Source organism: Zingiber officinale, chromosome 2B (genome assembly GCF_018446385.1).
Source record: "Zingiber officinale cultivar Zhangliang chromosome 2B, Zo_v1.1, whole genome shotgun sequence".
Lineage (NCBI taxonomy): Eukaryota > Viridiplantae > Streptophyta > Magnoliopsida > Zingiberales > Zingiberaceae > Zingiber > Zingiber officinale.
This window is the reverse complement of record NC_055989.1, coordinates 114,176,865-114,189,512: the sequence shown is the minus strand read 5'-3', so window position 1 is coordinate 114,189,512 and position 12,648 is coordinate 114,176,865. Positions and strand designations below refer to the sequence as shown.

The window sequence follows — 12,648 nt, the reverse complement described above, 5'->3', positions numbered from 1 at the left end:
CCTACCTAAATTTTTATAACTTGCTAAGCATCAAATACTTGATGATCTACTTAGACTTCTATCACTTACCGAACGTTCAATCTTCGTGCTTGATCTTTCACAATAAACTCCTCCTCGATCTTGCCACTTACCAACATTTGTTTAAACTTCTTCATTGTCAATTCTTTATTAAACTTTTCATTTGTCAATACTTGTTGAATTTATTCTTTGCCAACTCTCGTTGGCATTTCTAATCTTTCCAACTATTTTGCGAATCAAGATTTCATTCAATTTCAAATATTCAGTTAGTTTTGATTTACTTAACATAACCCCCAAGGCTTGACACATATGGTGAAATGCATGATAATTTATCTATAGTGGGTAAGGTTCGAATCTTAAAAATAAATTGTCCCTCTTTATTTCATTGTATATTTAACATATGTACTACTGATGAATCTCCTTCTATTGACGTGGACTGCCAAGTGAGAGGCCATTGATGGTTCCACCTTTTTTATGCTACTTAAACTCATTATCATATTATACAAATATATTTGCACACAACATATTTGTATAAATATCAAAACACCACGCTCACTTGATTGCACCAACAATGCGTTACGTGTTTTAGAGTGAAAGCACGATGGAAATAAAATACTATAAAATAAGAAGAATACACACTGCTAACAAGTCTCTTTACGTGGTTCAAACTCTATTAGTTATATTCTAAATTTGCTGTATAAACTAAATTCTAACGGATCCGGATCCGGATCCTGTTGGTCTGGGTCAGCCCGACCCAACTTTACTTGCCCTAACACACTAATGGCTCTTCCCCGCGGACGTGTATAAAAAAGTCACACAAGGAGCAGCAGTGCAGCTTCTAGGTTTTTCTTCCACTTCCGCCACCGTTTCCAGGCGGACAGAAGAAGCACAAGGAGGCGAAGGGAGGATGGCGTTGGCGTTCGACGAGTACGGTCGTCCCTTCATTATAATCAAGGAGCAGGAGCAGAAGTCGCGCCTGCGGGGTCTCGATGCGCAGAAGGCAAACATCTCCGCCGGGCAGGCCGTCGCGCGGATCCTCCGCACCTCGCTCGGCCCCAAGGGTATGGACAAGATGCTTCAGAGCCCCGATGGCGACGTCATCATAAGTCAGTATGCTGTTCCCTCTCTTTGGATTCCTTTTCGCTCTGCTCAGATCTTCTTCTTTTATTGCTTTTTACATGTGGGAATAGTATAATGGCAGACCAAGGAAGACCGTTTTTTTCTTCTTTTGCTTGGGCCTGAGAGATGTGATTTTGATTGTCATGTTCAAGGAAGTATAGGTAGATTCGGTTTTAATGAGGGCGTGAAATTGTAAATGTAAAAGTGCCGTTGCGTTCTCTCTTTAAGTGTGAGCCTTTGATGTGCACTTCTGTATATCAAGTAGCTTCTGAGGTTGAATCGGTATTGACATTTGCCTTGTTTTGACAGATTGAAAATGCCTTCTGTAACCATATTGGTTTAGTTAAGAATTTTATTATTGAAAGTTGTAGCATGTAGGGCAGGCCATAGGGCAAATGCCATCGGTATTATAACCTCTAGGGACACATGATGTTTGATACACAATATTGTTATATTTGTATCTTTCATTATGACCCTTTTACCATGATACTATCCTTACTAAGTATTGTCACATTGCACTTTAATATGTTTGCCCAATAACCCTTAAGGAGATAGCAAAAAGTCCTAAGCGTCCATCTCATGTTATATGGGAATAAAAATAATTATGCTTGCTTGAAAATCTACATATCCATGAAACAGCATTAGCAAGTTACCTGACAGGAAAAATGCAGTTCCTTTTGTCTTTACTGATCACCATGACTACCATATTGTAGAAAACACATTTTTACACTAATGTAGAACCCCTGAATTATGTTTGATATTTCCATACCAGTAGGTTAAGATGTCATGGTTCTTCAAGATGACCAAAGATAGATAAGTTTAGTCGATTAATATTGAAGGTTGAAGGAACAGGAGAACAAGAAAAACTTTTATCGTTAGAAGTGATTTAAACTTCTTGGGTAATAACTGCAATATAGTCTATATTAAATCAATGTTGCAATAAGATCCATATAGTCAACGTCAAGCAATTGGGAAAGGGAGACCAAGAAAAACTCTACTTTATATTATTTTCATAGTTGTTCTGGGTTTCCAGACGTGGACATGGAGCTTCAGGCTTTTGGGTTTATGTATCAAATTAAGGTTTTTAAAATCTGGATGTGGAATGGCATAATGCCAAGTTGAGGAATATAATATTTTTTATTAGGTCTGGTAGATCTATAATCTTGATTACTATATTTGAGGAAATGTAGGCAGATCTGATTTTTATTTGGCCATGAAATTAGAATTACAAAAGAGTTAGATGACAATCTGACTCCTGAAGTGTGAACCTTTGGTATGCGTTATTTGGTATCAAGGTTCTAAAATTCGCTAGGCGCTAGTTAGACCAGCGCCTAGTGCCTAGGCCGCTTAGGCGGGGATTAGACGTTGCTAGGTGGATTCCACGGTATCAACATAAATTACATAATAAATCACATTCTATAACTCCAACACAATAACATCAAATTTAAAATGAGCTTAAAATTACACAACTAATAAAATATCACAAATTTATTCTACTTCTCTATAATTTTCAACAACTTATTCTTCATCGGACACAAATTCAATATCATTATTGTGATCCTCATCTTCTTCTTCGAATGTAAAATCATCCGCATGACATAGTTGGGAAAGGGAGACCAAGAAAAACTCTACTTTCTATTATTTTCATAGTTGTTCTGGGTTTCCAGACGTGGACATGGAGCTTCAGGCTTTTGGGTTTATGTATCAAATTAAGGTTTTTAAAATCTGGATGTGGAATGGCATAATGCCAAGTTGAGGAATATAATTTTTTTTTATTAGGTCTGGTAGATCTATAATCTTGATTACTATCTTTGAGGAAATGTAGGCAGATCTGATTTTTATTTGGCCATGAAATTAGAATTACAAAAGAGTTAGATGACAATCTGACTCTTGAAGTGTGAACCTTTGGTATGTGTTACTTGAGTTGGTATTGATATTGTCTGGCCTATTTAGAAATAGCTTCTGCATTCATCTTTATTTAGTTAAGAATTTTATGATAGTTATGATCTATAGGGAAGGCTGTTGAAGCATGTCTTGTTTTTTGTTATGAACTATAGATCTAGCATGGTGCTTGATACAAAATGTTTTTATATTTGTGTTTTTCTGTGTATCTCTTTTACTAAATCTATCCTTTCCAAGTCTTGGTTCATTGCTTTAACTTACTTGTTTAGTAGCCCTTAGTAAGAGATAATAAAAAATCCTAAGAACTTGTCTCATATTATGTGGGAAAAACAAAATCACTATGCTCTCTTGGCATTGTCATCTTACAGGAAGTGAATTTTCTTTTGTCTTTCCTAAGAATTTATCTCATTATGTGGAAAAAACAAAATCACTATGTTCGCTTGGCCAGTCATTGTACAGGAAGTGCATTTTCTTGTCTTTACTGGTCACCATGTCAATTATATTGTAGAGCATATCTTGTTACCCCGATACAGATCCCTTGAATTATATTTGATATTCCCTATTGGTAGCTTAAAATGTTAAGAGCAGCTAAAAAGATGACTAATATAATTCCATGATAAAATATTAAAGTTGAATTGATTATCATTAAAGGGATGAGGGATTGGAGTTGAAGGAGAACTCTACTTATTATAATTAGAAATGATAATGTCTTTCGTAGTATTGCAAGATAGCTTACATTTAACTCTATGCTGTGATAGGATCCATGGAGCCAACCTTAAGTGGCTGGGATACATGACTTGTGGTCTGTCCATGCTGGTTGGCAGGTCATTACATGATTACATGACATTTGACAATATTGTCATTCATACAGTCTTCTTCATGTATGTCTAAGACACCTGATGGACTAATTATCTAGATAGTAAGCATAGGTGAATAACTTGAGAAAAATTCAATATTTATGAAAATATATCAAATGACTTTCATTGATAAAAAAATAAGTTTGAATATTAGCTACTTTAGGATAAGAAGCAGTTACATTTGTTTGATTTGTTCTTCCATTTATTTGGATACACATGATCAGGCAGAGATCAAATAATAAGTCATTGGTTTCCTCTCTCACTTTTTAAACTTTGTGCCTCCTGATTGGTGTATTCTGATTGTTGCAGCAAACGATGGAGCAACAATCTTGGAGCAGATGGATGTGGATAATCAGATTGCAAAGCTGATGGTTGAATTGTCCCGTAGTCAAGACTATGAAATTGGTGATGGTACCACTGGAGTTGTTGTTTTGGCAGGTTCACTACTTGAGCAGGCAGAGAAACTACTGGAACGTGGTATTCACCCTATTAGAGTTGCCGAGGGTTATGAAATGGCCTCTAGGCTTGCTGTGGAGCATCTCGAGCGCATCTCACATAAATTTGAATTTAGTGCCACCGATATTGAGCCATTGGTGCAGACTTGCATGACAACATTGTCTTCAAAAATGTAGGTTTATTTATCTTTTCTGCTCACTACATTAGGTGCTCTTGTTCAGCTACATTCTGTTTATATGCTACTCTTTTTTTCCCCCTTTTTGACAGTGCTATTCTTTTTATTACTTTAATTTTTTTTAATCTTTGACTTGTAAAGAATCAAAATATTCTGATCAAGTATTTAATTTAGTGATGTCAGAGCATGGTGGAATTACTTTAATGAAATCTTGCTATTATCTTGCACTTTTATGCTCACAGAGAAACCTAGTTGATCTTTTAACATTTTGCTTTTTGATGCTCTTTATCTTAGTGCATCAAAATTATGTGGTCAAGTTTTTTTTATCCAAGTCCCAGCAATCTAACCTTTTATTTTTGAGTCTCAACTTTGCAATTTCCAGTTAACTAGTGGGCCCTATAGTCATTGCATGCATAAGTATTGGTGTAGGTTATTACCATGGTTGGCCAACTCGGCTGATTCCAATACGGATTGACTGCCTTGGATTGGGATTGTTGTTAATTCTGAGGGATTTCTTAGACACCATACCAAATGTTGAAATGTTGAGTAATCAACTTGTAAATTGCTCAAATTTCTTGTTAAATTGGTTGAAATCAGTGAAAGTTAGAATTCTAATGTTAGAAGATATGGGTCTAATTCAGTGAAATTGCTTGATTTAGTTAATCTTGCATATTAATAGTTGGGGATACGTGTTTTAATAGGCTTGTTGGTGGTAGAAAATGTAGAAATAGATCTAGATTAAATAAAACTTAATTTTGAGAGGAAGAAACTTAAAGAGTTTGATGTCTATAAGAAGGATTGGCATGGAGGGGGAAGGTGCGCGATCATGACTGAGAAGAAGTGGTTGAAACTAAATAAAGTAATGCAATTTAATTTAAATTGATTAAATCAGATTTAAAATTAAATTAAATCAGGCTTTAAATTAATTTAATCAATGTAATTATTCAGATTTTAACTTTAAAAATCTAATTAAAATTAAAGATATCTAAATTGGATTTTTGATCCTACTATAACTAACAAAAAATAATAAAAATAAGTAAAATAGTGTTAATTCAAACTTAAAATTGATTTAATCAAAATTATATTAGTTTAAATTGTTTTTTTATCATATTTAAAATTTATTCAATAAAACCGATTTTAATTTAAATTTATTAAACTATAGATTAAATCAGATTTTAAATTGATTACGTTAGTATAATTAATTAAATTTTAAATCATAGATTTATTTGATTAAATTAAGTCAAATTTTAATTTAATTAATTTAACTACAATAGATTAATATGAATCCAATTTTAAGTCCAATATTTTTAACTAAAATTAATTATATTAATTAAAATGAGTTAATAAGAAAGAAAATTGATCAAAATTGTTATTTTTCTTTTATTAATTTTTTTACCAATTCCCAGTGTACTGATCTCATTGATCTGATACAGTCGATACCTAGTTTTTAGAATTTCGGATACCAATACCTTCAATCATAACTATTACCATGCTATGTCTATGCAAGATCATGCTAGTTATGTGCTTAAACTCATTACTAGCTTGTTATGTGCAAGTCGAGCAAGCCGACGGCTCGCCTTCTCGAAGATTGGAGCGAACCAGCAACCCAGTTCTCCCCCCTCGCGTTCTCGAACAAGGAGTGAAGCTTCTTGAGTAACTTCTTCAGCCGCAACGAGCCCTAATCGCCTCCTTATTCTTCTTCCCCCTCCCTTCCAAGGAATCGAAGCACATCAAGTTATAGAAGCAAGGAGCAGTGACTTTGAGTTTAGGTACATTTTAAGGTAATCAATTTCTTCTCCTTCTTCTTTAATGTTCAAGTTTTAGGTGGGATTAAAATATTTTGACGCAAACTTGTCTTTTGTATCCAATCTTATGTCTATTTAACCAATCAATCTGTATACTATTCTTTTCTAAGTTTTTTGAAATCTTAATGGCTGTAAACTTTCATAGTAGTTAGATTTGAACTCAAATTATATTGAGCTATTATTTCTGCTTCCAGTTCATGTTTTTTCATAGAGCTTGGCTCAGCATCTAGCATGATATTCTAAATCATAGCTTATGTCATGTTTAATCTCGTGTCATTCCCCTATTTGTTCGTATAGGTATGGAAAATTCACTTGTTCTTGTGGTCGGTTTTTAATAAATGTAGGTGAAGAAAGTGTAATGGAAGAAGGAAAAATTGATTCCTCTGAGATAAAGGATAAGAATGACCATGTGGATCAAGACCCATCTACATCTAGTATAAATGAAGTCAAGCTTCCTGAAATTGGAATGACATTTTCATCTGAAGAAGAAGTTCGCATCTTTTATAATTCTTATGCTCAGAATGTTGGTTTTGGTATTTGCAAATTAGGTGGTAGAAATGGAGATGATGGAAAGCAAAAATATTTCTCTATTGGGTGTGCCAAAAATGGTAGGAAAGTATCTCAAGCAAAAAATATTTTATACTCTCGGCCTTCTACTAAGACGAATTGCAAAGCTAAGATTAATGTTGCTATCCGAAATGATCAGAACTTTGTGATAACTAGTGTATGCCTTGATCACAATCATATCTTAAGCCCTGGAAAGTCACGACATTTTAGATGTAATAAAGTATTGGATTCAGGTACAAAGAGAAAATTGGTATTAAATGATCAAGCTGGAATAACCTTAAGCAAAAGTTTTCAATCTTTTGTAGTTGAGGCTGGAGGGTATGAGAATTTGACATTCGATGAGAGAAAGTGTAGAAATTATGTTTCAGAAGCTAGAAGGTTGAGGTTAGGGAATGGAGATGCCGAAGCTTTGAGTAATTATTTTTGTCGCATGCAAAGTAGGAACTCAAACTTTTTTTATGTGCTTGATTTAGATGGTGAATCTCGAATAAAAAATATTTTTTGGGCAGATGCAAGATGTAGAGCTGCATATGATTACTTTTCTGATGTCGTGACTTTTGATACAACCTATTTGACTAATAGTTATGACATGCCATTTGCTCCATTTGTTGGGGTGAATCATCATGATCAATCAATTTTGTTGGGATGTGGATTATTATCAAGCGAAGACTCAACAACTTTCATATGGTTGTTCAAATCTTGGTTGACATGTATGCTTGGACGTGCTCCAAAGGCTATAATTACAGACCAATGTCGTGCCATGGCAATTGCAATTCAAGAGGTATTTCCGAATTCTCATCATTGTCTATGTCTTTGGCATATCATGAAGAAACTTCCAGCAAAATTAGGTGGTCATGCTCAATACAAAATGATTAAGAAACAATTGAAGAACATTGTTTATAACTCGCTTACAATTGATGAGTGTGATGAGAATTGGTTGAAAATGATTGAGGAGTTTAATTTGGAGAACAATGATTGGTTGAAATCTTTGTATAAAGAACGGAATACATGGATACCTGTATATGTTAAAGATCAGTTTTGGGCAGGTATGTCTACATCTCAAAGAAGTGAAAGTATGAATGCATTTTTTGATGACTACGTCCATTCTAAAACATCTTTGAAGCAATTTGTTGAGCAGTATGATAGTGCTTTGAAGAAAAAAATTGAGAGTGAAAAACATTTGGATTTTGTTTCTTTTAATTCTATTATGCCACTTATTCTTGGTCATCCTATTGAAAGACAATTTCAAAATGCTTACACTAACAACTTATTTAAGTTGTTCCAAGATGAAATAAGAGGGTTGATGTTTTGCAATGCCTCTTTGTTGAAAGAAGAAGGGACAACTTTGATATTTGAAGTAGTAGAAACTATGTTGGGAAACAATGGAGAATTTGTAAGAGAAGTTTCCTTTAGAGTTCATTATACGGAGTTAGATTGCCAATTGAAGTGTGTGTGTCGTTTATTTGAGTTTCGGGGAATCTTATGTAGGCATGTGATCAAAGTATTGATAAGAATGAAGGTGATTGAGGTTCCTAAGAGTTACATTATTGACCGATGGCGCAAAGATATTAAGCGTGGGCATCAAAGTATCAGTAACATCTATGATGATTATGGTTGTGGTGGAGAAAGACATCGGTATAATATTCTCACTCCATTAATACAAGAGGTTCAACAACTTGGCGCAAAAAATGATGACAATTTTTCTGTTTTGGTGGAAATCTTGAAAAACACAAAGGAAAAACTGATTGCAAGTGATCTTGAGCATTCAAGGGTTGAACAACTGGAAAAAGTATATGCATCCGGTGCAAAAATGATACACTCTCCATTAAAAGTAAGATGTCGAGGTCGTCCACCTACAAAGAGGAAACAATCAAAGATTGAACAAATTGTGAAGAAATCAATTGCAAAGGCCCGAAAGAAAGTAAGTGATGCATATAATAGATACCTAAATTAATTGTGTGGTCTTGATTTAGCTAGTTTAAAATTATTTCTATAAATTAATTGTGTAGTCTTGGTTGAAATTATTGTAGGGAGTTGCTGATTCTGATCCAAATAATGTAGGCTTTAGTTACTAGGAGCTGCTAATGCTGCTCGCAATGTTAACTGTGAGTTCCATCTTTATCAGACTTCATGCTGCATATCAAATTGATTCATATATTGGTTCTTTTGTTTTATTTATCAGAGCAGGTTATTGGTGGCTGTGCTTGTATCATAGCAGGGAGTTGAAATCTAATTTTTTTTCTCAACGTTATTGGTGGCTGTGCTTTTCTTCATTTTGTAATCTGAAGATGAATTGGTGGTGGTGCTTGTATTCTTCACTTTGTAATCTAAAGTTGAATTTGACTTGTAGCACTTCCCTTTTGGGTTTGAAAATGTATTTATTTCTTCTGGAACCAAGAGGATATAGAGAGGATAAGGTACATTTCTTTATTCGTTGAATATGTGCATACACATGCCATGAAAAGTATGAAATTATTGTTCATTCGGAATTCTATTTTGAATCTATGATGTTTGTGACATTTATCTATGCGTCAAGCAGCTGATGGAAAGAAGCTTGATTACAGACGAGTTCTTATGGATGATGAACGTGGAAAAACTGTGCCAAATTGGAGGCCTCGAAGGTTGGGTGGTGGACTTGGTACAACTAGGACTGGAAGTGAAGAATTTACTCAGAAGCATTCTGTCAGGTAAATGGATTGTTTTCATATTTTCTACATTCATAGATTTTCTTAACAAATACATTCTCCTGAATTGATAGATTAAGCTAAGCTGGTTGGTTTTTACCTGGTTCTGTAAATTGATTGTTTAGTGACTTTGATTGTTTACCTGGTAAGCATCATCCACCAATTGCTTGATAGGATAGATTAAAACTGATTTATATCATCGTTGCAAATCATTAACTAATAAAGATAGTTATTCATTTTAAGATTGTGTGGCCTGCCTGACTCTGAAATTTTTTGATTGTGAGTCTAGATGAATTTAGTCAAATTGCTAGCTCTCTAATTTTGTATTGACAAAAGGATTGCTTTTGGCGGTCGAGAAATGGTAGGGGCTGAGGCAGATCCATCTTGTACCCGAGCTGCAGAATTGAGTCTGATGACCTACCACAAGGTTTCAACTGCTCAGAGAGGTTCTACAATTGTTTCTACCTCATCCGGAAGGAGAACAGCCGTGCTCAAAGACTAAGAGACCACGCTAAAGGAAACTAAGGGCCTCAATTTGGATAGCGAGAAGAACTAGTTCAAATTGCAGTGGACAGTTTGCAGTGGAAGTCTGTTCTTCATTTGTGTGCATTTTGCAGTGGAAATCTGCACAATTTGTAACCTGAAGTTGAATTGGTTTGTATTTGCTTTCTTCAAGGAATTGGACTTGAAATCTGACTTTTTATGTGTGTGCCTGTATTTGATTTCCCAATTATTTGACTCTTGAATGGTTTGGGTTTAAGAGCTATTTCAGTATTTGTAAGTACTTTTTTTTTATCTTGTTTAATTTAACAACACAACTTGTTTGTAAACTCTCAACGAAGGCCATTTTGAAGAAATATGCATTAAGTTGCTTCCTCCTTTCTCAAGTTGCTCACTTCATCACACCTTTCATGTTTGATAGCTTGGATACTCTTCACTCTGCTTTGAATGGCCTTCTGCCTTGAGAAATCAGAGTGAGAGAAATTAGTCCAGTCCAACCCCAGTTTCATGCTCGTTTCTCTACAACGAGCAAGACATATCACTACAACCTGTTCTTAACTTCATTTGAAATTAACCAATGGCACAATGTCACGATATGTTGTGGATCGGTCAACAAACGACATGTTGTGGATCGGTCAACAGACCGATCCATTGTCTTCCGGACCGATCAGGACATATCCTGATCGGTCTGGGAATAGTCTGATCGGTCTGTGGACCGATCAGACTATGGGTGGATCGGTCCACAGACCGATCCCTCCTCTCGCTTTGAGTCCCAGTCTTTCTGATCGCTTCTTTCTGATCGGTCTGTAGACCGATCAGATAACCCACAGAATGTTTCTGTGTGGTTACTGATCGGTCCCCAGACCGATCAGATAACCCACAGAGACTTTATGTGTGGTCACTGATCGGTCACGAGACCGATCAGGTGACTAATGTATCACTGGATCGGTCTGCCGACCGATCCAGACAACCGGAGTATCACTGGATCGGTCAACAGACCGATCCAATGTCCTTGTGTTAGTTTTAGAGCCTCCTAGCCCTAAACCCTAACGTCTTCCTAGTCCAGAAAACGAGATACTAAGCCCTCTCTGACCTAGTCCGGAGAACGAGCTGCCGAGCCCTCTCCGACTTCGTCTGGTCCAGAGAACGAGCTACCGAGCCCTCTCTGACGTAGTCCGGAGAACGAGCTGCCGAGCCCTCTCCCAATGCAAACAATCAACTATTTCCATGAAGGGAATTTTTTTTTATCTTGTTTAATTTAACAACAAAACTTTTTTGTAAACTCTCAACGAAAGAAAACTTACTACAAGAAATCTCAACAGAAGAAATCTACTGCAGGATATCTCAACATTGGAATTTGTTTCTCCCAAGAATTCAACATTTCAATTAAACGGTGTTTATATTTGAACACTCACCCAAACACACAGAAGTAGATTATTTGAACATGTCAATTAAACAATGCTGTATTCAAACACTCATTCAAACACTTAGAAACATTTCAATTAAACACATAGAAATTTCTATTGGAATAGTGTTTAATGATATAAACTAATAAACCAAGTTCATGTCCAAAATTACAAACACTTAGTCAATTACATTACAACACCAACATTACTTAATACTAACTAATCAGATGAACTAACAACACAATCAAGATTACGGCTAAGAGAATCAAGTTCACCATCACTATTATCCAAATGAATTTCGGTACATCTATTTTTCTCGAATTCTGTTCATGAGAAGCATTATATTCACTTTCAATTTTACCAAATGAACCAGTATCAGTCGTCATCCACTTTTGTCATCCATGTTGGGCACATCTGTAATAGTATCTTCCAGGATTCTTGGCTGATCTAGAAATACACACCGATGTTCTTTGACCGCAATCCCTACAAGTTACAGGTTGGAATCTCGTATTGTTGATGCTGCTATAACTTGATGATGCCATGAAATAACAACCTACTAATCAAAATTTCATTATTAGATTAAAAAAATTATAACATTGATAGATTAAAGTTTACAACATTCAAATAAGGTTCAATATATCTAAACTATCACATTCCATACCACTAAGAGGAACTAATACAACATATAAAGACCAGTAATAGACTAACAACCATGAAAGATTTACTTTAATGAATCTAAAGGATTTTATATGGAGACTACTAAAGGTTAATTTCATCATTACCTTTCAAACAACCATAGAATCATTTTAAATAAGAATTTTCAAACAAAAATAGAACAAGGCTATACGTTTGACTGAAAAGCAGAATCAACTTGAAAATTAAATATCATTTTAAGATTCATTCTTGGGTTGAGTTTTGGAATGTGTTTGCAAATGTGAAAAATATTGGTCTGATCAAACATTTTAGCTCACATAAGCGTGAGAACTACTTGTGCATTGGTGTATATCTGATATCTGATGTACCACATGCATGTGACCATTTTTGCAAATTCTTAAGTAATATAAATTGTTTTATTCTACAGGCTGAGGTACTTGTCAAAGCGCAGTAGGTTATTGGAGACACATTGGGTGAACTAGGCTTGACATTCGTCAAGATTGC

The 12,648-nt window shown here is 35.1% G+C and overlaps 1 protein-coding gene across 1 annotated transcript; it reads left to right on the top strand.

The window, feature by feature from the left end:
• Window positions 1-827: 827 nt before the first annotated feature.
• LOC122046854 (T-complex protein 1 subunit epsilon-like) lies at window positions 828-4,543 on the top strand. Its single transcript, XM_042607760.1, has 2 exons — window positions 828-1,124; window positions 4,206-4,543. The coding sequence occupies exons 1-2, from the start codon at window positions 926-928 to the stop codon at window positions 4,526-4,528; spliced, it is 522 nt and encodes a 173-aa protein (XP_042463694.1). The 5' UTR covers window positions 828-925; the 3' UTR covers window positions 4,529-4,543.
• The last annotated feature ends 8,105 nt before the right edge of the window (window positions 4,544-12,648 follow it).